This window comes from Aplosporella prunicola, assembly GCF_010093885.1.
Source record: "Aplosporella prunicola CBS 121167 unplaced genomic scaffold K452scaffold_6, whole genome shotgun sequence".
Lineage (NCBI taxonomy): Eukaryota > Fungi > Ascomycota > Dothideomycetes > Botryosphaeriales > Aplosporellaceae > Aplosporella > Aplosporella prunicola.
The window spans coordinates 491,802-514,617 of record NW_022983534.1 but is presented as its reverse complement, the minus strand read 5'-3'; the positions used below and the strand labels follow the sequence as shown (position 1 = coordinate 514,617).

Sequence of the window (22,816 nt, the reverse complement as noted above, 5' to 3'; positions counted from 1 at the left end):
CACCGTACATCCAGACCTCCAAGGGTCCACAGAGTCAAAGACAGATGATGGTTCAGGTGACTCCAACACCGCTGGGGTCGCTGGTCCTAGAATCCGTCGTGTCCGAGATACCTCCCAAACAACACTACCAGTGAACAGTAATGAACTCAAGCGGGGAGCCGTACGGTTACGCCCGAGCTTGCGGGAACAAAAGCAGCAGGAGGAGCTCGGCAACGGTATGTTCGAAAGTGCTAGCACTCGGCGACACACTTTCCTAGCTAACGCGTGGTTATCGCTCTTTAGGTCAGATACCTGAGTACCTTCGCCTTATCAGGCGCGACATCGTCAACAAAAGTCCTGCTAGAAGAGCCCAAATCTCAAAGATGTGTCGCTCTCTGATGCGCCATGTCCCGAGTGGCGTAGTTGTCATCACTTCGCGATCTGCTTTAGGAGACTCCCACAAAGCCAAGCGGGCCTCTCTTTCTCGCGCGCGCGCCATGACTGTCTCCTCCTTCACAACAGTCTCTTTGGACCCCACGGCCATCGTCTCCTTCAACATCAAGGTTCCCTCAAGCACATGGGACGCCATTCGTGGCTTGCAGCAGCTGCGCATACACTTTCTCACTGCATCAAGACTGGGAGCCACTATCGCAAACACCTTCAGCAAAAACCGCGGTACTGAAGCATTTGAGGAAGCCATTCAGCAGGGCATCGCGGTCGGCGTTCCGGGGTCGGTACAGACGTCTTGGAATACTCTTGGCGGCTTTGGCGGCAAAACCATCATCGAAAATTTCAATTTCAAGCGTCGTCGTATAACAAATACCGGCGAAATAAACCACTCAACCCACCTTCATGGAAAAGCTATCTATGCGGCGCTGGATTGCAAACTGCTCGAGGACAAGTGCGTTTACATACACGACCATGTGATCGTCGTTGCAGAGGTATTTGGAATAGAGCGCACGTATATGGGGGACGACACGGCCTATCTGTCCTACTTCGATGGCCATTACCGGAGGGCTTCTGCGCGCATCGATATGCAAGACAAGGCCAGGAAGAACCCGGAGCCCAGCATTGATATTAATGCCGATGGTAATGATGCGGAGCCATTGCTCAGAGAACTGACAAAGAGGGGTTTCAGTGATGCTAGCTGGCAGGAAGGAAATGGTTATAGTGATGGACAAAAAGATAGTTCCAACACGGAGCTATCTTCCGAAGAGTTGCAAAAGGAAGAATCCCAGTTTTCTCCCGCCGCTACTCCTGACGCCTCTCCCGACTCGGTCAGCGTTGCTGACGGACAAGAGATGCCCTTGCAGGAGGAGGGAAGAGAGGAAGCCGCTGACGGACAGGAAACGTCTTCAAGTGGGGAAGAAGACAAAAGTATTGACGGCTCGAGGCAGTTGTGAGGGAAAGTGCAATTTTGAAGCGCCTCATAGTAAGTGCCTTTTTCTTGGCTCTTATGCGCATCTAGGTGGCTCATTAAGCTACGGACTAGCGAGGGAATTGTAAGAGTAATCTGTTGCCTATTATTGTATTATGTGAATATTTTATAGATGAAACATGGGCTCGATTGGTAGCACATCATTTAGAACAAAATCTCTATGTCTGGTTTTATTGTATCTTCGTGTCTCGACGCCTTATAACGCCGAGTGGTCGACATGTCACCGACATGTCAGCTGCTGAGGGTATTTATTCGTACTGATGAAAACGCTCCCGCTCAATCCATTTCTTGAACATCCCACTAACTCCAGGAAATGTAACCTGCCCTCTTCCCAATGTCGTAATTTTTCGTAATGATCAAATCGGGGAGATCTTCCTACTCTTAGTCATTCACGTCGCCTTTCTCCTTTCTCCCTTTCTTCCACCCTAATTTTCAGTCTCTCTTCCGCTTCGTCGAACAATTCTAGTGCTTTCTCTACACCAGGGTCCTTGGCGCGGGCATTCAGCCATCCAATATCCAATTCGCCCATTCCACCGTTCTTAATATTGCCACTGGCGGCTTGCTCGTCGAGCTTCTCCGCCGTCGCTGGGATAACGCCTGCGTCGGCCAGCGCTTGCGCTTCGTCGTTGAGCCGTTCGCCAATCATTTTAAGCTTCTGGAAGTATTCGGCTGTGTGCGTCGAGAAAGCGTCCTTGCGTGCTTGGAGGGCGTCGGCAGTAGAGTCGCCGTTGAGAGGGCGGTTGGAAAGCGCGTCAATGGCAAGACCGGCGGCGCGGACTAGTTGGGGGACGGCCTGGGAGAGTAGAGGTCAGCGTGGGTCTTTTTGGAGGTGTTGAGCGCGCGAATACCTACCTCTTTGATTTCGCTCAAGGCCTTGATGCGCTCTGCGGGCAGGTCGGCGTTGCCATTGGCGTTGCGCGCGCTGTCAGTGGCCTCGTTTGAGCTCATATCCGGCTCTACCAGGGTGTTTGGATGGTTCTTCTCTGAGCTAGCGGAATGCGGAGATGCACGGAGACAAGCGGGAGGGTGACGCCGTGACGGTGGAGGATCTGCCCCGCGGGATCGTGCATTAGCGGGTGCCTGGGTGCCTGGCCTGCTGGGCGGTGGCTCAGGCGGCGTGCCATGGATGGAACCTCGCCCGGGGCTTAACCGAACATCTGCACGAAGCGCGTCCTGAGATCTCGTCTAACGTCTTACCTTCACTACCCATCTTAACGATACCCCCAGCTTTTTTTCTTCCCTCGACTCTTTACTCTGTACTCCCTTCACCGTTGATGATAGCGCCACGCCTCTAATTCTATTCTCCCTCTTTTACAAAGCAAAATCATCACACGCCCGACCGCGCTGCACGACACGCTGAACTCGTGGCAAACGCCGTGCAGTCATCAGCAAAATGTCTGCTCCGCAGCCTGGCGGCGGTCCTCCGTCTCACTCGCGCGGTATGAGTGTGGGTAATGCCCCTCCTGGCTCTAGCATGCCGCCCCAGCAGATGGCTGGACAAGCACCTGTGCAGCCAGTCGCGGGAGCGCCCCCTGGCACACCGCAATCGCAGCAAAACCTTAATCATATTGTAAGTTAGATATTTGCTTGTATTTGTGCCTGCGCATGAGACCGGTTTTTCGTGCGGGATCTGGATGGAGAGGGAACGCCGTGGACGTCTGGAGATCGACTGCAGACTGAACCAAGATTAAAACGGTCTGGGGAAAGGTGCATGGAAGAGCGGTTCGGGAGACGTAAACCAGGGTTTCAAGATCCCTAAAAGGCAACTTTAAGTTCCTTAACACGGAATGGACATGGACGGTGCGCACCTATCAGGATTTCCGCACAGCACCTAGACTGGACCGGACATTCACCTAGCCAAGCCTGGCAAACATATTGTTCATGTTAAGCGTTAAGCGCGGCTTGGCTTGCCGTCAACCGCGATGCCGCAACAACTTCAAAGCCGCAGCTTCCTTTCATGCTTCACCTTCTGAACGCATCACACCTGCCAAACGACCACCACCAGAAAAGCATTTACGTGTGCACATTGGCAGCCACGATGGCTTCATCCACAGGAAAGCACCGCTACGTGCCGGAAGGGTACACGCCTGCGCTCTCTGCCTTAACGCCCTCCCAGCAAGCTGCCCTGCAACCTGTACTTGACCGCACACCTCCCCCTCCACCAGCGCCATTGCAATCGGGTTTTTATGCTTCGCCGTATTCGCAGGACAACTTAGACTCCAAGCGCGTAAGTTAAGCTCACGATGGTGGTCATCCATTAAGCCATCAGCATTCCCCCTCCACACAAGCAACAGTGGAAACTCTTGCTGCTCGATGCGAAGTGGAAAATACATCTATCACTCGGCGGCGCACCCTTTACACCATTTCATCGGAATCATTGGAATAAGATCGTCACGTTCAAACCTTACATTATTTACCATGCCGCTGCGTCCGCTAAGTATGGACTATTTACCCAAGAAACACTCTCATTTTAACCAGCCTTTAGGACCAACGCCTTTGGGACCAAATGGAGTGTGCGGATGCGCTAGGTGTCGCGTACTCCAAGACCTCGACAGGTCTCGCCAACGTCACTCCGCATTGCCTTCGCCGTCCACGCAGACTTCGTCGTCCGGGCCTCCCAGTCCCAACCCGGGACATGCCCCTCAGACGCCCCCGGGATATGTTCCTTACACGTCCCCGAGACAGGCACCCTACACGCCTATGGTCCACGGCACGCCCAATACGCAGCCTTCCTCGGCTGTGTTGCAGGTAGAGTCCGGGTCTCCGTTTTCCATTCCGCACGCATATCCACCGGTTTCGCAAGATATCAACTCACCCTATCTTGCTTACATGGTTACGTCGTCCCCGGCGCTGTCTTCCGTGAACTGGAACCAATGGGAAATTTTGCACTGCCACATCTGATACTTTGAAAATGCTGACATCAAAATTTAGGTCCTTGAATACCTCAACAAGAAAGGTTACAACCGCACAGAGGCTATGCTCCGGAAGGAATCTGCCAATCAGGATGCAGAAGGACGCCCCATCATCAACAGGGCTGAAGACCGCGGTGGTGGGCAGTATGAAAAGGCATTTGGTAAGCTAACTGACCTTGGCCAACGACCTTAGAGGAGTCCATCTGTTTGCTGACGATATTATGTAAACAGACCTGCTTCGCGCCTGGATCGAAGACAATCTTGAGCTCTACAAAGTCGAACTACGCAGGCTCCTCTGGCCGGTCTTCGTATACTCTTTCCTTAATCTCGCAGCGGATTTCTACCAGCGGGATTGTGGTACCTTCTTTGAAAAATACAAGGACATGTTCGTGCGCGAGCATGAGCAGGATATCCGCCAACTGACAAACATCCGCCTACCGGAGCACGTGGTTGGCGGACACATTGCTAAGATCTACCGTGGAAACAAATACCGCGTTACCCTCAGCAACATGGCATTCAACTCTCTCATACAGTTCCTTGAGTCCAAGGACAAGGAGGGCGGTTCGGTCATCATTTCGATCCTGAATCAATGGATGAACATCGTAACCGTAGATCGTACCGCTGCAGGCAACGAGAGGAGTTTGGCAGCCATAATTGCCAAGGGTGGTGTTGAAGATGACCTCCCCGCTGAAGACGAAGGCATTCCTGGCCACAACCCCGGCTCCGCCAATACCGATCGCAATGCCCCTCCAGTCCTCGCCAAACTTTCTTTGGGCCCGTTGCCAATGGAACCAGAGCTTATGGAGGATGTCCGGGCTGAACTTCAAGAAGAAGACATCAAGAACCCTCCTAAGCCAGGCAAGAGCTCTCTCGTCGAAGAATTTGAACAGCGCATCAAGCGCGAATCAACGGAGGACGTACCGACTCGCGAAACGGTACCTCTACCGCCGTCACTGGCGCGCGACGTTTTGATGGAAGTCCAGAAAGTCAAGGAGAACCGTGACAGGTTCAAGATCGAGGGCCGTACTGGTGGTGTTGGCCCAGGCGTCAGCGTGTGCATGTTCACCTTCCATAACACTTTTGACGGGTAAGTGTTGCAGCTACATGGCAATTGCCAGTATAACTGACATCTTCATAGTGTTAACTGCATCGATTTCTCTGGCGACAATGAGCTCGTCGCGGCCGGTATGCAGGAGTCATACATCCGTGTCTGGTCGATGGATGGCAAGGCTCTTCCCTCCCTGTTGCCTAACGACAAACCGTCGGCCTCTAAGCGCCTTATTGGCCACTCCGCGCCTGTCTACGCTGTGTCATTTTCTCCCGCCACTACCAACCCAGCTTCAGGCGGCGCATCGACCCGCTCGAAATACCTTTTGTCTTGCTCGGCTGACAAGACGATCCGTCTCTGGTCGCTTGAGACTTGGACCTGCATCGTAGCCTACAAAGGCCATAGCGGCCCTATCTGGGATATCAAGTGGGGACCTTTTGGTCACTACTTCCTTACCGGCTCACTCGACAGGACTGCGCGGCTGTGGACGACGGATCACATCGCACCCCACCGCCTCTATGTTGGTCATGACAACGATGTTGATTGTGTCGCTTGGCATCCGAACGGCGCATACCTCTTCACGGCGTCCTGTGACAAGACTGTCCGCATGTGGCACATAAACGGCAACCCGCTTCGCATGTTCACTGGACATACTTCCAACATCACCGCAATCGCCTGTTCGCCCAGTGGTAAGAAGCTCGCTAGCGCTGATGACACGGGCAATATCATTCTGTGGGACATTGCTGCAGGTACGCGCGTTAAGCGCATGCGCGGTCATGGCAAGGGCGGCATCTGGTCGTTGTCGTGGAGCGTTGAATCGTCGGTCGTGGTCTCTGGCGGAGCCGATGGTACCGTCCGTGTTTGGGACGTGCTGCAAGAAACTCCAGAGAGCGCGACTACGGCAAACGGCAAGATCATCGCCGAGGGCGGCGCAGGCACCAAGATCGACGGAGCGGCGACGGGTGCTGGCGCAGCAGGCAAGAAGAAGGCGAAGGATGTTGTGGTGACGGCGGATCAAATCAGCGCATTCCCAACGAAGAAGAGCCCGGTCTACAAAGTCCATTTCACGCGTATGAATTTGGTACTAGCGGGCGGCGCATACATGCCTTAGAGCGGAGATGGGCCAATGGGTGCTTGAATCTGATTTCCTGAGGGGCAAAGGCGTAATGGATAGTGGTTGGGGATTTCCTTTCACATTTTCTTGGCCAAGGACTGGCCGATTACGGTTACCTTCCGGCTGGTCGCACAGGGCTGACAGGATGCGAGACGAGGCCCTTCGCGGAGCCCATGGTCTAGGGCTAAAAGGGTGCAGGCAAACATGTACAGTATGGTGCGACCTGGATGGATTGCAAATTCACGACAATGATTGGTGCTTCTTGTGCTGCTGCTTGCCCCTTTGAACGCCTTAAGGCGGACGCTAACTCAATAGGTTGATATAGCTGGAAGGTGGTAGTATGGCAGGTGAAGGATCAACGGTCAACGCCGCAAAGATAACAATGGAGACACAATGGGTCCAGAGTGTCAGCTCGGCTGCGGCACGGTGGTCTATATCTCGCTATCTCCTACGTAAACGGACGAGAGCACATGGGTTGTGCGGGGCGTCATGTGCGTTTCTCCGCCCAGGCTCTTGGGACCTTGGCACCTCCGCGCCTCCGCATTATCTTCGAGCAGTGCCAAGTCGGCACAGCACTCAGTGCCGCTGGTAGGCGCGTGGCTTGCGGTCTGGCTGGGCGGGACGGCCCTGGGCGTTGGGCTGATAAGTATGGGCGCCGCAAACTGCTTCCAGCCTCGTCTTCTCGAACCTTAGGCCGCCTTCTGCTGCATCGGGGTATGCGTCCGTTGGGCCAATGATGCTGCGATTGGCGCCCTACTTGCGCGAGTCGGCTGCTCTATTGCACAATATACGAGCGCCTCGTCCGGCTTGGCTACCACTCATGCTTATCGAACAGCTTGCGCAGTCGCGTGCGCGGTGGCAACACTGACTATCTCACAGAAAATGCACCCCAAGATTCTGGGCGAGTCCCTCGCTATAGCACCTTCCTAATGCGTGTGCGACGCGCAGTGGGCACATAAAAGCTACGCGCATCCCGGGCTGCAAGGTATCGCTGTACCTCACGCCTTCTTTTTTTCTCCAACCAGCCCGCCCAACCACCTCCGCCATGAGTTCAGGCGCCAGAGGCCTTGAAGATGTCGAGATCGCCCAGGGCCACGAGCCTGCTGCTCCCACTCCCCTCGGGGAAAAGGAGCTGCAGCTCGCCGTCTCGAGCAATGAGAAGGAGATGGGCGTGTCGATGGGCAGAGGCTCCTTCGACGACAGTGAGGGCACCGCACCCACCGAGGAGGACCTGCACACTCTGGTCCGTGTTTCGGGCAAGCTTCCGTGGACCACATACACCATTGCCTTTGTCGAAATGTGCGAGCGTTTCTCGTACTATGGCACTTCCGTTCTTTGTGTGTATCCTGCACCGTCCCAACACCTCAATATGCACTGACATGGGCAACAGACACGAATTATATACAGCAAGACATGCCCGCCGGCTCTCGCACTGGTGCGGGTATGGATGGCCAATCCGGTGCGCTAGGCATGGGACAGCAAGCCTCCACTGGCTTGGTAACTTGTACGCCATACGCTCATCCTTGAATGTGCTTGGGTTATCGCTAACTATCGGCAGTCAACACCTTCTGGGCATACACCTCTCCGCTTATCGGCGCCTACATTGCTGACCAGTACCTTGGCCGGTTCAAAACGATCCAATGGGCCATCTGCTTTTCAATGGTCGGCCATCTCTTCCTCATCATCTCTGCCATCCCTCCGGTCATTGTCCACTCTGATGCCTCGTTCGGCCTCTTCATCATCGGCCTTATCACTGTGGGCTGCGGAACCGGTGGCTTCAAGTCCAATATCTCCCCGCTGATCGCAGAGCAAGTCAGTGATAGCAAAATGAAGGTTACCGTTGACAAGAAGGGACAACGCGTCCTCATGGATCCGGCCGTCACTGTGGCACGCGTTATGATGTACTTTTACATGATGATTAACGTTGGTTCTCTGATAGGCCAAATTTGTAAGTTTTCCTCCTTTTCTTCACCTGAAAGAAAACCCTGGCACCTTGTAAATGTAGATACCTAGCTGACACAAGTAGCAATGGTTTTTGCCGAGAAGTACGTCGGGTTTTGGCTCGCCTACACCTTGCCGACTATCTTATTTTGCTTCTGCCCAATCGTTCTTTTCGCCTGTCGCAGCAGGTACAGACTGACTCCACCAGCTGGCTCAGTTACTGCCAAGGCGGCGAAACTGTTGTTCTTTGCGGCCAAGGGACGATGGTCCATTAACCCGGTGAAGACGTAAGTGCATCCTCGCAGTTTGTAGATGGATACTACAAACCGAATGGCTACTGATGTGCCAGATAGTGTCAGAAATATGCGGGATATGAGCTTCTGGGAAAACGTTAAGCCTTCCCACCTTGGCGACAGGAAACCGACTTGGATGACTTTCGACGACGCTTGGGTTGACGAAGTTCGGAGGGGTATTAAGGCTTGCGCAGTTTTCTTGCAATTGCCTGTTTTCTGTCAGTGAAACAGATCGACATGTTAAAGCAGTATTTATACTGACAGCGAACCAGGGTTGGCCTACAACCAGATGACAAACAACCTAACATCACAAGCGGCAACTATGGAACTTCACGGAGCACCAAACGACGTCATCAACAACATGAATCCGTTGTCGCTGGTCATATTCATCCCCCTCTTCGACAATTTCGTCTATCCTGCTCTGCGCAAGGCGCACATCAACTTCACGCCGCTAAAGCGCATAGGAGTTGGGTACATACTCGCGACCTGCGCAATGATTTGTGCAACAGTGATGCAGCACTATATCTACAAACTCGGCGCCTGTGGCAAGCACATGAACAGTTGCGAAGATGCTGATGGAAACGCGATTGTGTCTCCCATCAACGTCTGGGCCCAAACCCTGACATATGTCCTCATTGGCATCGCCGAGATCTTCACCATGATAACCAGTCTCGAGTACGCCTTCACAAAAGCGCCCAAGAATATGCGCAGTGTTGTCACCGCCATATACCTGTTTATGAACGCCATTTCATCGGCTATAAACCAGGCCCTCTTGCCTCTCTCCGAGGATCCGAATCTGGTCTGGAATTACGCAGTGTCAGGTATCTTGTGCGCAATTGGTGGTGTTGTGTTCTGGATCTCATTCCACAGACTGGACAAGGACGAAGACAAGTTGAACATGTTGCCGGATAGCGCGTTTGGTGGTCACGATCGCCGCCATTCGATTGTGGAGGATGCACAGAAGAACGTTTGAGGTATAGCACGATGGTACAGATGTGATGTTATTATGCGAAAGCAGGATTGTATGTGGCGGCTTTGCTATGTACTGGCACTTGGGTGGCAGTAGTAGCTCGTAATTATGATACCTTTTCCTGCACTTCGAGTTCAAAACTTAACAACTGCACTGAATAATTATTTGTTATACAGACATAGGGCAGTGTGTATAGGATTGTAATGGCGACAATTGGCTACTAACAGACGCAGAACGGCCTTTTCTTTTCCATAGTCCCACCTGACAGCAAAATATCGTCCCTGTTGCCTACTGTCCACTGAATAAGGCAAACAGAGAGAACGGGAGATAAGAAAGTCCAATTGTCTCCATTATATCTCTCCTGAGACTTAAGGGAAAACAGCTATGAAGAAAAGTCACAGTTATACCTTGTATGTATGCAACACAACCGCCACAACAATCATTGTTTCCAAAACTAAAAAGAAAACAAAATGAAGCAAGCCAGGCTTATCCTGCTACTAGGGGCTAGACACTCATACACACACCTCCGCGCGCGCATGAAGAAGTATGAGAAACGGGGGCGCTTGCTAAGTGAACATGGAAGCCATAGAGGCATAGGAGTATGTATGTGTGTCTACATCACCACACACGGGACTGACCAAAAATCAGCAGTCTCAATCTCAACGACATACACAAACCCTCAAACCGCACCACAGCGCACAGCACGAAACGATCTCGGGACAAGAAACCGCATACATACGTACATACACGCCTACGTTGCGCGACCATACAACCAGAACGAACCAAACCCCTAACCCCGACCCTCCACCCAGCCCATCCCATCCTAGCCATTGCAAACTAAGCCAAGCCAACTTCCCCGATCAACTAACCAACCAATCAACCACGTAGCGAGCTCCTCAACGCGCGAGATGATGCACCGGTGCACAGACAGACAGACAGAGAGAGATCAAGCAGACAAGCAAACAAGCAAACAGACAAACAAGCAAGCAAACAAACAAATAACCAAGCGAATAAACGAACCTAACAACCCAACGCACATCGATACGAACGACAACATCAACAGCATCAAGAGGAAGGAGAAACCAAACACCAAGCCAAACCCACAACCGTAAGCACAACAAAAGACGGAAAAATAACAGCAAAAGGGTTTAGGAACAGGAACTGGTAACTGCGGTATAGCAAATCGAAGGGAAAAGCACAAAGAGAGAGGGAGAGGAGAGAGAGGTTGCTCGCACATACGAGTCGAGGATATGGGTTTAGGAAAAGGGTAATAAGAATAGGTAGAAGAACGAGAGCAAGAAGAACGGGAGAGAGGGGTTAGAGGGACAGCGAGGAGATGTGCGTCCATGCCGTTTGTCCATCTGACAATTCATCCATCCATCCATCCCCACCCGCACACTATCGCGAGAAGGCTTGCTTGCTTCATCGCTCTTTGACTTCGACCGAGCCCGCGCCCATCAGACCAGTAGCAAGCCAGCCTACTAACCAACCCACCGCCCAGTTATCAACCAGTCATCAACCAACAATAAGACAGGCAAGAAATTAGAAAAATAGATCAGAGAGAGCAGCGAAGCAGAGAACAGAGAGCAGAGAGAGAGAGGGGGGCAGAGCGTAGCGCAAAGCCAAAGACTTCTCCTCCCGTTCAATAGATCATTCATATCCCCATCATACCCACCCACCTACCCACCAACCCATCCATCCTTATCATCGTCCTCGTCGTACTATTACTTAAAAATGTGCTTGTTGGTTTACCATAGTCTCGCACCGCTCTTCCGTTCCCATCCGTCTACAAGCCGACTTGACATTCGCACGCACTCTCTCGCCTGCACCCTCCTTACCCCCTCGCTCTCACTCCACTCACGAGCCTGGCGTATCGTACCGTGCCGTTCCGTTCCATTCAGTCCCATTCCATCCCATTCCCAGTCGTTCCAGCCCATCGAGACGCCGACCACCAAAGCGACTCAAAGCGGTCATCGATCGACACACGAACGACCCCACGTCTCCGCGCATTCACATCATCGTTGTTGTCGTGATCGTCGCCGCCGCCATCATCGTCGCCATCGTCGTCATCGATATCGATACCCCCACATCCATCACCACCCAACTTTCCAAAAGAAAAGAGGAGAGAAAAAGGAAATAAAGTCATCATGTCAGCCACGCATATCGCAACCGCAAAAACGCACATACAGTCCCCTTCGCCTCCATCGCAGCGCAGCGCAGAGAGACCGAATAACTCAACGCCTATACTTAGCCAACTGCGCCATAATCTCCTGCATGTCCTGCGGCTGGGGCGGCGCGCCCGATGCCGCAGGCGCCACCGAAGGCGGCATCCCCGCGCCCGTCATCGGCTGCATCGGCGTCGCGCCACTCGGCTGGCCCATCATGCCCGCCAGCGCCGGGTTGCCCGCCAGCGACGCGTAGGCCGAGACTGGGGCCTGGTGCGCGTAACCCTGCATCTGAGGCGGCGGCTGGCCGTACGCGGATGTCGGTGCCGCGTTTGCCGCACCGCCCGTGTTGCCCAGCAGGCGCGCAATGTCCGGCGTCAGTGTCGAGGCGGCGGGCGGAGGCGCTTGTTGTGGCGGCAGCGATGCTGACGCTGGTGCGCCGGCTGGGTTCTGGATTGTTGCGAGGAGCTTCTGGAGGCCCGTCGAGTCTAGAGTGCTGATCAGATTGGACAAGTCTGGCGTTGCGCCAGGTCCCGGTTGCGGTTGTGGTGCGACGGCGTAAGAGACTGAAGGCTGAGCAGGTGGCATGCCATATTGTGGCGGTGGCATCCCATACTGAGCTGGATATTGTGGCGTAGGCTGGGCACGAGCTTGGTCCCTGGCACGAATGACAAGCTGCGCGCAGACCATTGGATCGAGGTCTGTGTATTCCTCGAATGTGACGTTGGCGGGACCGGCGCTGCGGTTGAAGACTTGAAGGGGGACCTTGGCGGTCTGCTGGGAGACACGCGTGATACGTGAGACAGCAATCACGCCCTCGAGGATCTGGCGTCTGATGACAGCAGCCTCATCAAGCCGAGGTGAAAGCAAAAGGACATCGCAGCGGACGCCGGCATCTTGGAAACCGCGCTCCACCCACGCGATGAAAGCTCGATCCATGTCTTGAGGCTGGATGACGAGGATTTGTACGTCCGGAACATCTCGTGGAGCTCTGCGAGGGAGTGGGAGGTCATCGTCCGGGTCGTGACGCGGCGACGGGCTTCTGTATCTGCCGCCGCGACCGTAGGGCGATCTCGACCTGCTCCTCCTGCGCCCGTCATAACGATCTCTGCTTCTATCACGACCCCCACGACGCCGAGGAGAAGGCGAGCGTCCCGGTCTGTAATCATCCCTTACGCGCCGGAATTCGTCCCTCCGGGGGGATCCACCTCCACCACTCGTGTATCTGTCCACGTTGCGCGGTGGTTGGGTGCTGCCGCCGCGAGTGTAGTCTGGGGAACGAGAGCGACGGCGGGCACCACGTGTACCTTGGTCGGTCGAGCCACGGGTGTTGCGTTGCGGCTTGGAAACTTCGAGGTCTGCGAGCAGTGTCAACAAAGTTTGACAGTGTTAGCCGTGAAGGAGATGGCTTACGGATCTTCCTGCCCCTAACCATCGACCCTTGCTCATGCTGAAGCGCGCGATGACACGCATCAGCCTCCAAATATTGTACAAATCCGTAAGCCTGCTTGATCGAGATCTGGGCAAGCTTGCCGTGGCGATGGAATATGTGGAAAATGTCGCGTTTCGTGACCTTTTCGGTCGGGAGGTTTCCTTTAAGTCGACCTACTAGTTTATATCTATCTTCCGATGAGAGTGTTCAGGGAGGCTTACCTATGAATAACCTTGAGCCGGGAGGGAACTTGTCCCACTGGCCTTCGGTCACATATATCCTCTCGTCATGCAAAAACTCATCATACAGCTTCTGCGTCTCAGGGCCCCAGGGTATATCTGAATCATCTGGACCATCTCTCTCGTTGCGGCGTAGATCGACCGAATCGCGTTGGCGATAGCTGGGAGTCGCGGGACTTTGAGTGCGCTGGGTGATGGCAGAGACGGGAGTTTGTTGGAAGGCAGGAGTCAGGCCCGCAGTTGCGGTGCCGGGCGTGCCGGTCATCAAGGGCGGGAGGCCGGGCTGGGTGCGGTAGGAAGCGGCGGCGGTCTTTTGGCTATGCGGATGGTAGGAGCGAATATCATCGCCGGGCGTGTAATTGGGATGCGTGGCTGGCTTCTCTTGAGGTGGTGGGCGAGGAGGGAGGTTGGGGTTTCCGGGAAGCGCAGTGGTGGGCGACTTCGAATGTGCGGCGGAAGGAGCAGGGACTGCGGAGGGGTTCGCTGGTGGAGCGGTATTCTGTGCGGAGGGCGTGGGTGCATTGCCAGCCAGGTTGTCTAGCAGGGCCTGGAAATCAACACCGCCCTCGTCGGGCTTGGTGGCGGCCTGCGTCGCGATGCCGTTGGTGGGCTCTTGAGCTTTGCCTCCCTGAGCAGAGGGGTTGGCAGCGAAGTCATAGGGGATATATGGTGCTTGACCTGCTTGAGTGGGCGCAAGAGCAGCGTCACTGGGCGCATCAGCAGGGACTTGGCGCGGTTGTGCGAAGTTCTGGATTGTAGAGGTATCCTGATTATCCGCTCCCTCTCCATCTTCAAACGACAGCGTCTGCGCATAGTCATCGTCGGCGCCGCTTACTTGCGCCGCTGCGCCGTTCTGGCCCTGCTGGTCTGCAGCATTGGACTGCTCGGCGTACAGCGAGTCTGAGGACGAGTCATTGGACTTTTGGTCCTGGTGCGCATCTTCGGGCGGGTAATGGGTGGCGGTGTCATTGAATACGGGATCCATTTGCTTCTCAAGGACTGGTATGTTGGCGGGTACTGGGTAGTGTATGGGCTTCGGCGAGACGGGAGTCAATGTCTGGCCGCGGAATTCTTCTGGGTCACCGGGAGGGCTCCGGGTCGTCATCTATGCAAAGAGATCTCAACGCAAACCGCGCGCAATGCTGTTGGGACGCGTTCAACTCAAATCATGGAAGGGCGGCGACCGGAGCGGGCGTCAGGTGGAGCTGGCAGGAGCGGAAGCCGTGGACGCGGAGCGCGCCGGGTGGTCGAGGAGGCAGTGCGGAGATGGGACAACAAGCACGAAGCCTGAGGGAGGAAGCTAGAGCACAATGGACGGGGGTGTCGTCGCGATGATGTGGGAGGGTGGTGGGGGGGGGTGGACAAGAAAAGAGGCCAAGGATGGCGGGAGCGCGATCAGCAAGCTCGGCCTTTGATCGGCCCGAGACTGCAGAATGCAACGGAAACGTGCGGCCTGGCGGCACGCAACGTTCAGCAGACAATGCGCCGCCGCCTCCCATACGTGTGGCTGCACCACCTGCAGCGTCGCTGGCTGGCTTCGCGCCGCCAAGCTGGCATTGCTGCCGATGAAGACGTTGCCGCTGCCCGCAAGTGGCTCACCGGCCTGACTCCCGAGACCATCCCCAGAAGCATCTGCGATATCTCCTTCAGCAGGTCGTCCGGGCCCGGCGGCCAGAACGTGAACAAGTATGCATGACGAGCTGAATAGCCTGCCATGCCATGTCGTCACTGACAGCATGCCGCAGAGTCAGCTCCAAAGCTACATTGCGCCTGCCCATGGACTCCCTTCTCCCGCTTCTGCCGAATCTCTTTCATCAAGAGATGCGCGCTTCGCGTTACTATGCCAGCAATTCCAACTCCCTCGTCATCCAAGCCGATGACAGCAGGAAGCAAAACGACAACGTCCACAGCTGCTTCGTCAAGCTGCACCAATTGATAGCAGAGGCCGGGAGAAGACTTGTCCCCGGTGAGACGTCTGACGAGCAGAAGGAGCGCGTTAGGAATCTGTATGTGTCTACTACTCTAATGATCATGGCGTGCTTCCGATTAACTTCTCTGCAGAGAGAAGGCAAACAACGAAGCTAGGTTGAAAGCAAAGAAGTCTCACAGCCAGAAAAAGTCTTCGCGAAAAGGGGGAGGCCAGGACTACTAAAAATATGCTATTCTCGTCTTCACAATCACTCTTGCCAGGACTTCCAGGGAGGCTTAGACCTGGAGCAGACGGTCACTTCCGGGCCACTGCTTGGATGCGTACGGGACCAGCTTACGCGCGTCGTCCAATTTATTTGTCCCCTGGAGCAAACCGATAATGTTTACCAGCTACTACACCTCGCTCTTTCAAGCGCAGGGATATTGACACATAGAAGAAAAGTTTAGGATTTTGTATATGTAGTTCTACATTTATGTCTCCCTGGCAGGAAGTAGTACAATAACATGACTGCTTTTTCAGCTAGCCATTGCAATGATAGATCAATGCGCTTCGGTAACGGCTCAAGTGCCGTTCAAGAAGGTCTCATGTCGTGCTGAATATATCTATACCTTGTCACCTGTTGGTGATGGTTGACGGCAGAATGGCATTCACCGCCTTAGGCCCTTGTCCGCGGCCTGGCGGCGCGGAGACCCCTGTTTGCTTCCCGGAGAGGTCGCGTCGCCGAGGCGCCAGATCTATCGAACTCACAACACCCCTCCGTCACCTCCGCTCAGGAGACCCAGACACGCCTTTCTTACACTCTTTTTGCTTCACTTTCTTCCATCTCTCGAATGGTGGTCTGAACAATGGCTCCTAAATACAAGGACGGTGACGTCGTTGCCGCGGTAAGCTTCCGCAAAACCGCCTGAGCCCCAGCCTGGTGCTGATCAGCCAGTAGTTCTCCGGCAAATGGATTTCATACACGCATACGGTCGTTGCATACGGTACGCAAGAGTCCAATATCCATCGTTCAGCTCACAATGCTAACCCATTGCTATAGCGGCGTTCCTGGGCGCGCTGATCGTCGGATGGTATTGCTACTCCACCTGCAGTTAGCCAAGCTCTTGCTAATCCTCTCCAGCGCTCTGCATTATAGAAAGATTGTGCAAAACGAGCACTATGTAAGACTACTTCAGTGCCCACAAGGGAATCAATTGATTGCTAACAGGCGTTTTATAGGGATATCCTCAAGAATGGTTTCCTTCTGTCTCCGCGACCATCGGCGACCGTTACCCTGAACGCTCCGTCTTCCAAGTCTTCATTGCCATGACGGCCGGTATGATACACACCAGAGATTGTAGGAACATATTGCTGAGGATATGGGATAGGTCCGAGATTCGCCCTTGTCGCCTTGTGGTACCTTCTCACTGCGAGGCCGAACACCACCTTGCCCAAGTTCATTGCTGGCGTCGGTATCTTCCGCACGCTCACTTGCGGTGGGTGGACATACATCACCTCCACGGATGACCACGATTGGCATGACATTTTCATGATTTCCTATCTTGTGGCTACCATCCCTTGGACGTACGGCTGCTTCGTCCTGAGCCCACCAAACGCCAAGGCCATCAAGTACCGGAAGATCTTTGCTACTAGCTTCTTCGCGACTATTGTGCCTCTTGTCTACTTCTTTATTCAACACAAGGTCCACAAGGTCGCCGGCGGTAGGTCAAAGTCTGATAATCCGGGGTAACAAACGCTAACGATTCTTTTACAGCCTATACTACGTATGCGTTCTTCGAGTGGAGCTTGGTCCTGCTTGATGTTGCATTTGATGCCGTCACCGTTTTCGACTTCGATGGCTTTGAAATCCTTGTCAGGGATGTCAGAGGCGTCAGCAGAGGGTATGTTCCTTGGCTTCCAAAGTAGATAGCTTCTTAGGCAGGAAGAAATATACCCCCTCAAAACCTACGGATCTGATATGTTTTCAACTTGCAGAAGCTCGAAAATGGTCTCTGACCGCATCGTGGAGAAGGAGTATGTTGTTCCCTTGTACCCTGCTCATATCATATCATGATTCTAAGTTGGGTAGGAAAAACCTTGACATTGCCGCAATGTACGAGACTGGCTTCTCCTGGCCTGCTGCGATTGACGCTATGGCCGATGTTTACAACGGCGTAAGTTGCTGTACTCTCTCTACTATCGGCCAGCACTGACCAGCACTCAAGTACGTCTTCTGGTCCATGCTTACCTCGTTGGGTCTGCTTGTGTGGTGTAAGCGAATCGAAAAGCCCCAGTTCCCTAACACAGACTGACGTCTACAGACTTCCCGCTGTGGTACATGGGCATTTCCGGTTACGAGGTGATGGTCATGTGCACTGTCTCTCCTTTCTTGCTCAGTATCCGGCCTCTCCGGGCGTTGGTCATCCGAAACGTACGCATTACACACCTGATGTCCCTCACCGGTCTTCTTGCCTACCTCTGCAAGTCTCCGGAGTATCGTTTGTTCGCCGTTGGCTTTGGTCTCTGGATGTCTTGTCTTTCTTGGGCTGCGACTTTCTATGCCGAGCGCTCGCAACCCCATCGTCTCGAGACCCGCATCGCAGGGTTCTCTCTGGGTCTGCTAGCATCCAGTCTTTCTAAGTTTGCTTTTTGGACGAACAATCCTATCTGGCCGATTATGCATGCTCCGAACGGCGGCTGGAACAAGCTTGGTCTGCTGCTTGCAATCCTGGCTGCCATCCGTTCAACCAGGTTCACGGCAAGCAGCGGCGCGGACATTCCCGCTCCTGGTTCTCAGAAGGGCTCTTCCCCGCTGGCCGGTCTTGGTCTTGCTGGTCTCTTCTTTGCCATGCACTCTCTTCTGTCGGATTCCAGCACTATGATTTCTTGGGTATGGGATGGTTACCCCGTCCGTGGGCCGCTCGCAGTTCCACACGGTGCTTGGACACTGGCTGCTATGGGAGCGGGTCTGGCTTTTGGCCTGTTCAAGCCTAACCTTGCCCGTACCTGGACCTTCTATGGTATTGGCTCAGTTGGCGCCGCAGTCCTTACCTGCTACAGCCACTGGTTTGGATACTACGGTGCTTTGACTGTTGCCTTTTACGTCATGGCTATGGCGCCTATCCTGATCTCTTCGGCCGCGAGGCACAACCCGGCGCCTACTTTTGGCCTGGGTTTCCTTATCTATAACATCTTGGTCCTGGCTCACGTCTGGGTTGTCGCCTACGCCTTCGTCCCTGGTGGCCCGCTTATGCGTGAGCACACTGACTGGGTCATGACGGCTACCATGCTTTTCCTGGGCTGTGGTGTCTTCTCTGCCACCGCCTCTGCTAACGGTAGCGGCGGCTCGAAGAAGATGCACAAGCCCGTCAGCGCCAACGCACGCAAGCAGCGTTCTTACTACATTTACATCTTGCTCGCGCTGCAGTTGCTTGGTGCTTCGGTGGCTTACCTGCGCTTCCCATCCTACGACTACACGCCGTATCACCCCGAGGACAAGGTTGTCACGGCTGGCATCTGGACCATCCACTTCGTCCTGGACAACGACATGTGGTCGTCAGAGCGGCGCATGCGCGACGTGATCAAGGAGCTCGAGATTGATGTCATTGGCCTGCTTGAGAGCGACACGCAGCGCATCATCATGGGCAACCGCGATCCTACCCAGTTCCTGGCCGAAGACCTCGGCATGTACGTCGACTTCGGTCCGGGTCCCAACAAGCACACGTGGGGTGCGGCACTGCTGTCCAAGTTCCCCATCGTCAACTCGACGCACCACCTACTGCCGTCGCCGGTGGGCGAGCTGGCGCCAGCCATCCACGCGACGCTCGACATGTATGGCGAGTTGGTCGACGTGTTCGTGTTCCACTCGGGCCAGGAAGAGGACCCAGAGGACCGCAGGCTGCAGTCTGAGTACCTGTCGAACCTGATGGGTTCGACGTCGCGCCCGGCCATCTTGCTCTCGTACCTGGTCACCAAGCCGCTCGAGGGCAACTACAACACGTACGTCAGCGACGTCAGCGGCATGCACGACATCGACCCCAGCGACTGGGACCGCTGGTGCGAGTACATTCTCTACAAGGGCATGCGGCGCGCCGGCTACGCGCGCGTCAGCCGCAGCACCATTACGGATACGGAGATCCAGGTCGGCAAGTTCATTGTTGGCCAGCCGGAGAACTCGAACGACATGATCCCCGAGGACCAGGTCCCTGTTGCGCAGCGCTTCCCGGCGTTGTTCAGGGGCGAGGGCGTTCGTGGCCACAGGTACCACGTCTTTGACGAGCCGAGGTAAGTTCTTGATGTTGTGACGGCGCACGAATGGAGATTTTGACTGACTTTGCGCAGGTACTTTGCCTAAAATTGACAATGGTGAAGTCGTTGACGCGTTTGAGCGTATGTGAGATGTGTGTAGGAGGAGACCAAAATGATACATAAAATCCGTTCTTTGCTTTTGTATCACATAGCTAGACAGCGACTTTTCTTATACATCATATCAACACTATTCATCTATATCTCTGCACGGGGTTTGCTAACATGGCTACTGACGGCTGGTTTCGTATGATCTATCTATACACGGACACTTCACGCCTATATGCAAGCAAGTGGCTGCTAAATATCGTCACTGCGCCGAAAAAGTCCATGAACGCAATCCATATCTATCCAGTGGTACCGAATTCGGACCTTTAGACCAAGCGATGAATGTGCTCGAGCGGCAGCTCCCGCAGCTACCGGTCTATCTGAATGCGTGGAGCACACCATGTAAACCATCCGCTTCTCAACTTTCTACTTGCCATTTTAAGCGCTAACATTTAACCTTGCTTAGAGCACTCCCACGTGGTCGTCGTCGAAACCAAAGCAAAGAACGACGTCTGCTCCACCAGCAAGACGATTCTGCAGCGTAACTAAAACACTCATCTCATGGCCAAGGCCGTTCATCTTCTCCGCAAAGCGTGCCTGTAGGGGTAATAATTTGTAGACTGTCGATAGTAAAAGAAAAAATGACTGTAATAGAAATTGTAGGATTAGCAGGCTAGTCTTGTTGAGAATAAAATAAATATATAAAAAGGTAACTCAAAATAGCAAAACCACGTCTCATCCGTGTATTGATATATTCCCTAAAGTAGTCATAGAAAGTCCAGCTGCCAACGCCTCTCTATCTCAGCTAGCCAATCCGTAGAGGATGGTTGAGTCAAAATCGACATCTGGTCATGGCTGTCGAGCAATTAGAAATGCCAGATTTGGGATGCTGTTGCTATCTTTTGACCCTAGTCATAGGCATTGAATGCCACATTATATATCGTCGAAGTTTGGCCGTTTACTGTGAATTGAGCGCATTGACAACTTCACGTTAAGATGGCCAGTACTGGCTTTGCTTAGCCCTAGTGAGCCAGTGATTGAGATCTCTTTCACCAAGATCAACAGGAACTATTGTCAAAGACATGTTCTTCTGTTTTATAGTTGCTGTGTTCTCTATACTCATCAAGTATTGTGTTTTTGAGTGTCCGAGTTGGAGTTTATCGGCCGCGATGACGTAAGGTGTTTACATTGCGAGCAATGCCAACTTTAAATACTTATTGATGGAGAGATAGATGTATGAGTGTTGAACAGCTCTTTCTGACTTCTAGTAGGGATTGCCGTTGGAGGCATCCGTGTTCGCCTGTTCGTATACTTTGTGCAAAGAAAAACTTCCCTGGAGGTCCGTAAGCATACACTAGCCGGACCCTGGACAAAAAGAAACAATGGCAAGAATGTGCATGAAGCTTCGACATGGACGTCCAAAAGCGGAGCCCCGGCGGCGGAGGAATGGCGTGCAGTGGCGGGCAGGATTTCGAGGGCTCGAGGGCAGCTATAACGTAGGTATGAGGTATCTTTCAGCCACGACGGGGCAGTGCGGAGGTCAAGGATCAACAAGGAGCGTGGCATGATTCGGCCTAAACGTTGATGCGGCTGATGGCTGCGGTGGGGACGACAGGACGAGGCCGATCGATGGGCGGACGCACGGGGCGCTGCCCATGACATCACCGGGCCCAAGCTCCTGGGAGCTTTCCTCTCCGCATTCTGGGCCGGAGTACATCAACCGCGCGCCGCCTCCCAATCTCTCCCTTTCTTCTCTCCCCAGATACCAAGTTCACTCAATTCTCCCATCAATCAACCAAACTTTCCCACTACCCCACCACTTTACAATCACCATCACCGCCACAATGTTCCGCGCCACCTTCGCCCGCAACGTCCGCCTCTTCACCTCCTCTGCCCGCGTGCAAAAGTCCGTCATCGACAGCGCAAAGGACGCCGCCCAGAAGGTCGACCGCACCGTCTCAGACGCAGCCGTCAAGGGCATCGAGAAGGGCGGTAAGTGCAATCGCCTCCCCCCAACATCCCCATCATCGCTCATCGCGCCGCCCAACAGCCGCTAACCTGACGGCGAATCTAGAGCAAGCCGCCGGCAACCTCAAGCAGACGGCCGGCGCCAACGCCCAGAAGGCCCAGGCCACGGCCTCGGAAGCCGCCGGCAAGGCCCAGGGCTCCGCCTCGCAGGCCACCGGCCAGGCGTCGGGCACCGCGTCGCAGACCGCGGGCCAGGCCTCGGGCAAGGCATCTGAGCTGGCGGGCGAGGCCAAGGGCAAGGCCTCGGAGCTTGCGGGCCAAGCCAAGGGCAAGGCCGAGGAGGTCAAGTCGAAGATGTAAACGCACCCGCGCGCTTCTTCTTTGTGAGGATCGGAAGACGCCCGCCTCTTTTTCCTTGAACAAAAAAAGCTGGCAAGACCCGTTGTCGCTCTCAACTACCTAGGGCCTTTTCGGCATGATGGAACGATGGCTATGACTTTGTACTTTATCACCTTTACATACATGATTTAATAGCATCGGATGCTACTCTACACGTACTCGTACACGTACACCCTTCCATCAGACGTGCGTGATGATGATGCAATTGCTGCAAGGGTGTCTCCCTCGAAATCGACAATCACATCAACACCGACATTCACATGTCTAACCCAACCAAATTTCTGGATTCAGCTTGCACTCTACCCACCCATCCCGGCGAAGAAGCAATTCAACGTGAGTTCTCCTTGGCGCTATTCGGGAACCGTCTCCACAGTACACCTACCCGGAGCCCTCGACCATCACCCCAGGCCATGGATGGCTCAGGCCAACAAGCCGATCGACCAACCGACCACGCACGATCAACCGTCCATCCGATCAACAGCTAGATAATCATCGACATACCTATAGGTCCCCGTTCAAAAAAGCATGAATATCAATCGAAGCTTCAGTACATAGGTATACCACCACCACCACCACCACCACCAAGTAATAATCCACCAAAACAAGTTATATCATCCATGAACCGCGTCTCACGCGCGCGTGTATGTGTCTTTTGT

At 54.1% G+C, this 22,816-nt stretch overlaps 10 protein-coding genes across 10 annotated transcripts; 7 read left to right on the top strand and 3 right to left on the bottom strand.

Moving 5' to 3' along the window:
• The first annotated feature begins 281 nt into the window (after positions 1–281).
• Positions 282–1,557, top strand: K452DRAFT_143685 (uncharacterized protein). Its single transcript, XM_033535445.1, has one exon. It carries the CDS (start codon positions 363–365, stop codon positions 1,380–1,382), a length of 1,020 nt encoding a protein of 339 aa, XP_033400270.1. The 5' UTR covers positions 282–362; the 3' UTR covers positions 1,383–1,557.
• A 24-nt stretch (positions 1,558–1,581) lies between these two features.
• On the bottom strand, positions 1,582–2,391 carry K452DRAFT_316531 (uncharacterized protein). Its single transcript, XM_033543975.1, has 2 exons — positions 2,270–2,391; positions 1,582–2,210 (listed from the first exon to the last, which is right to left on the bottom strand). Exons 1-2 carry the CDS (start codon positions 2,363–2,365, stop codon positions 1,803–1,805), a joined length of 504 nt encoding a protein of 167 aa, XP_033400269.1. The 5' UTR covers positions 2,366–2,391; the 3' UTR covers positions 1,582–1,802.
• A 232-nt stretch (positions 2,392–2,623) lies between these two features.
• K452DRAFT_284884 (uncharacterized protein) lies at positions 2,624–6,750 on the top strand. The gene is made up of 4 exons (XM_033540022.1): positions 2,624–2,987; positions 4,349–4,490; positions 4,561–5,416; positions 5,468–6,750. Exons 1-4 carry the CDS (start codon positions 2,811–2,813, stop codon positions 6,486–6,488), a joined length of 2,196 nt encoding a protein of 731 aa, XP_033400268.1. The 5' UTR covers positions 2,624–2,810; the 3' UTR covers positions 6,489–6,750.
• Positions 6,751–7,488: 738 nt separating this feature from the next.
• K452DRAFT_266481 (uncharacterized protein) lies at positions 7,489–9,887 on the top strand. Its single transcript, XM_033538792.1, has 6 exons — positions 7,489–7,828; positions 7,882–7,995; positions 8,050–8,439; positions 8,518–8,719; positions 8,786–8,943; positions 8,998–9,887. Exons 1-6 carry the CDS (start codon positions 7,537–7,539, stop codon positions 9,696–9,698), a joined length of 1,857 nt encoding a protein of 618 aa, XP_033400267.1. The 5' UTR covers positions 7,489–7,536; the 3' UTR covers positions 9,699–9,887.
• Positions 9,888–10,124: 237 nt separating this feature from the next.
• Positions 10,125–10,565, top strand: K452DRAFT_143640 (uncharacterized protein). The gene has a single exon (XM_033535444.1). The coding sequence runs from the start codon at positions 10,166–10,168 to the stop codon at positions 10,487–10,489; it is 324 nt and encodes a 107-aa protein (XP_033400266.1). The 5' UTR covers positions 10,125–10,165; the 3' UTR covers positions 10,490–10,565.
• Positions 10,566–11,243, bottom strand: K452DRAFT_143639 (uncharacterized protein). The gene has a single exon (XM_033535443.1). The coding sequence runs from the start codon at positions 11,041–11,043 to the stop codon at positions 10,642–10,644; it is 402 nt and encodes a 133-aa protein (XP_033400265.1). The 5' UTR covers positions 11,044–11,243; the 3' UTR covers positions 10,566–10,641.
• A 686-nt stretch (positions 11,244–11,929) lies between these two features.
• Positions 11,930–14,636, bottom strand: K452DRAFT_295986 (uncharacterized protein; the record flags this gene model as incomplete). Its single annotated transcript, XM_033541879.1, has 3 exons — positions 11,930–13,218; positions 13,274–13,453; positions 13,514–14,636. 3 exons carry the CDS (start codon positions 14,634–14,636, stop codon positions 11,930–11,932), a joined length of 2,592 nt encoding a protein of 863 aa, XP_033400264.1.
• Positions 14,637–15,011: 375 nt separating this feature from the next.
• K452DRAFT_266480 (uncharacterized protein) lies at positions 15,012–16,011 on the top strand (the record flags this gene model as incomplete). The annotated part of the gene is made up of 3 exons (XM_033538791.1): positions 15,012–15,217; positions 15,277–15,537; positions 15,593–16,011. The coding sequence occupies 3 exons, from the start codon at positions 15,012–15,014 to the stop codon at positions 15,681–15,683; spliced, it is 558 nt and encodes a 185-aa protein (XP_033400263.1). The 3' UTR covers positions 15,684–16,011.
• A 207-nt stretch (positions 16,012–16,218) lies between these two features.
• On the top strand, positions 16,219–19,949 carry K452DRAFT_245497 (uncharacterized protein). Its single transcript, XM_033537982.1, has 12 exons — positions 16,219–16,345; positions 16,399–16,444; positions 16,501–16,531; positions 16,582–16,621; positions 16,680–16,776; positions 16,829–17,161; positions 17,215–17,341; positions 17,436–17,474; positions 17,530–17,614; positions 17,666–17,711; positions 17,762–19,724; positions 19,782–19,949. The coding sequence occupies exons 1-12, from the start codon at positions 16,307–16,309 to the stop codon at positions 19,792–19,794; spliced, it is 2,859 nt and encodes a 952-aa protein (XP_033400262.1). The 5' UTR covers positions 16,219–16,306; the 3' UTR covers positions 19,795–19,949.
• A 1,682-nt stretch (positions 19,950–21,631) lies between these two features.
• Positions 21,632–22,319, top strand: K452DRAFT_284878 (uncharacterized protein). Its single transcript, XM_033540021.1, has 2 exons — positions 21,632–21,785; positions 21,868–22,319. Exons 1-2 carry the CDS (start codon positions 21,638–21,640, stop codon positions 22,119–22,121), a joined length of 402 nt encoding a protein of 133 aa, XP_033400261.1. The 5' UTR covers positions 21,632–21,637; the 3' UTR covers positions 22,122–22,319.
• The last annotated feature ends 497 nt before the right edge of the window (positions 22,320–22,816 follow it).

Excerpts from the sequence above, each read along its gene's own strand:
- K452DRAFT_143685 (XM_033535445.1), top strand. The coding sequence starts at position 363 with ATGTGTCGCTCTCTGATGCGCCATGTCCCGAGTGGCGTAGTTGTCATC.
- K452DRAFT_316531 (XM_033543975.1), bottom strand. The coding sequence starts at position 2,365 with ATGAGCTCAAACGAGGCCACTGACAGCGCGCGCAACGCCAATGGCAAC. Across the intron at positions 2,211-2,269 it reads CCTTGAGCGAAATCAAAGAG|GCCGTCCCCCAACTAGTCCG; the intron begins GTAGGTATTCGC and ends CTACTCTCCCAG.
- K452DRAFT_284884 (XM_033540022.1), top strand. The coding sequence starts at position 2,811 with ATGTCTGCTCCGCAGCCTGGCGGCGGTCCTCCGTCTCACTCGCGCGGT. Across the intron at positions 2,988-4,348 it reads AGCAAAACCTTAATCATATT|GTCCTTGAATACCTCAACAA; the intron begins GTAAGTTAGATA and ends ATCAAAATTTAG. Across the intron at positions 4,491-4,560 it reads GCAGTATGAAAAGGCATTTG|ACCTGCTTCGCGCCTGGATC; the intron begins GTAAGCTAACTG and ends TTATGTAAACAG.
- K452DRAFT_266481 (XM_033538792.1), top strand. The coding sequence starts at position 7,537 with ATGAGTTCAGGCGCCAGAGGCCTTGAAGATGTCGAGATCGCCCAGGGC. Across the intron at positions 8,440-8,517 it reads TTCTCTGATAGGCCAAATTT|CAATGGTTTTTGCCGAGAAG; the intron begins GTAAGTTTTCCT and ends TGACACAAGTAG. Across the intron at positions 8,944-8,997 it reads CTTGCAATTGCCTGTTTTCT|GGTTGGCCTACAACCAGATG; the intron begins GTCAGTGAAACA and ends ACAGCGAACCAG.
- K452DRAFT_143640 (XM_033535444.1), top strand. The coding sequence starts at position 10,166 with ATGAAGCAAGCCAGGCTTATCCTGCTACTAGGGGCTAGACACTCATAC.
- K452DRAFT_143639 (XM_033535443.1), bottom strand. The coding sequence starts at position 11,043 with ATGGACGCACATCTCCTCGCTGTCCCTCTAACCCCTCTCTCCCGTTCT.
- K452DRAFT_245497 (XM_033537982.1), top strand. The coding sequence starts at position 16,307 with ATGGCTCCTAAATACAAGGACGGTGACGTCGTTGCCGCG. Across the intron at positions 16,532-16,581 it reads GGCGCGCTGATCGTCGGATG|CGCTCTGCATTATAGAAAGA; the intron begins GTATTGCTACTC and ends AATCCTCTCCAG. Across the intron at positions 17,342-17,435 it reads GTCAGAGGCGTCAGCAGAGG|AAGCTCGAAAATGGTCTCTG; the intron begins GTATGTTCCTTG and ends TTCAACTTGCAG.
- K452DRAFT_284878 (XM_033540021.1), top strand. The coding sequence starts at position 21,638 with ATGTTCCGCGCCACCTTCGCCCGCAACGTCCGCCTCTTCACCTCCTCT. Across the intron at positions 21,786-21,867 it reads CAAGGGCATCGAGAAGGGCG|AGCAAGCCGCCGGCAACCTC; the intron begins GTAAGTGCAATC and ends CGGCGAATCTAG.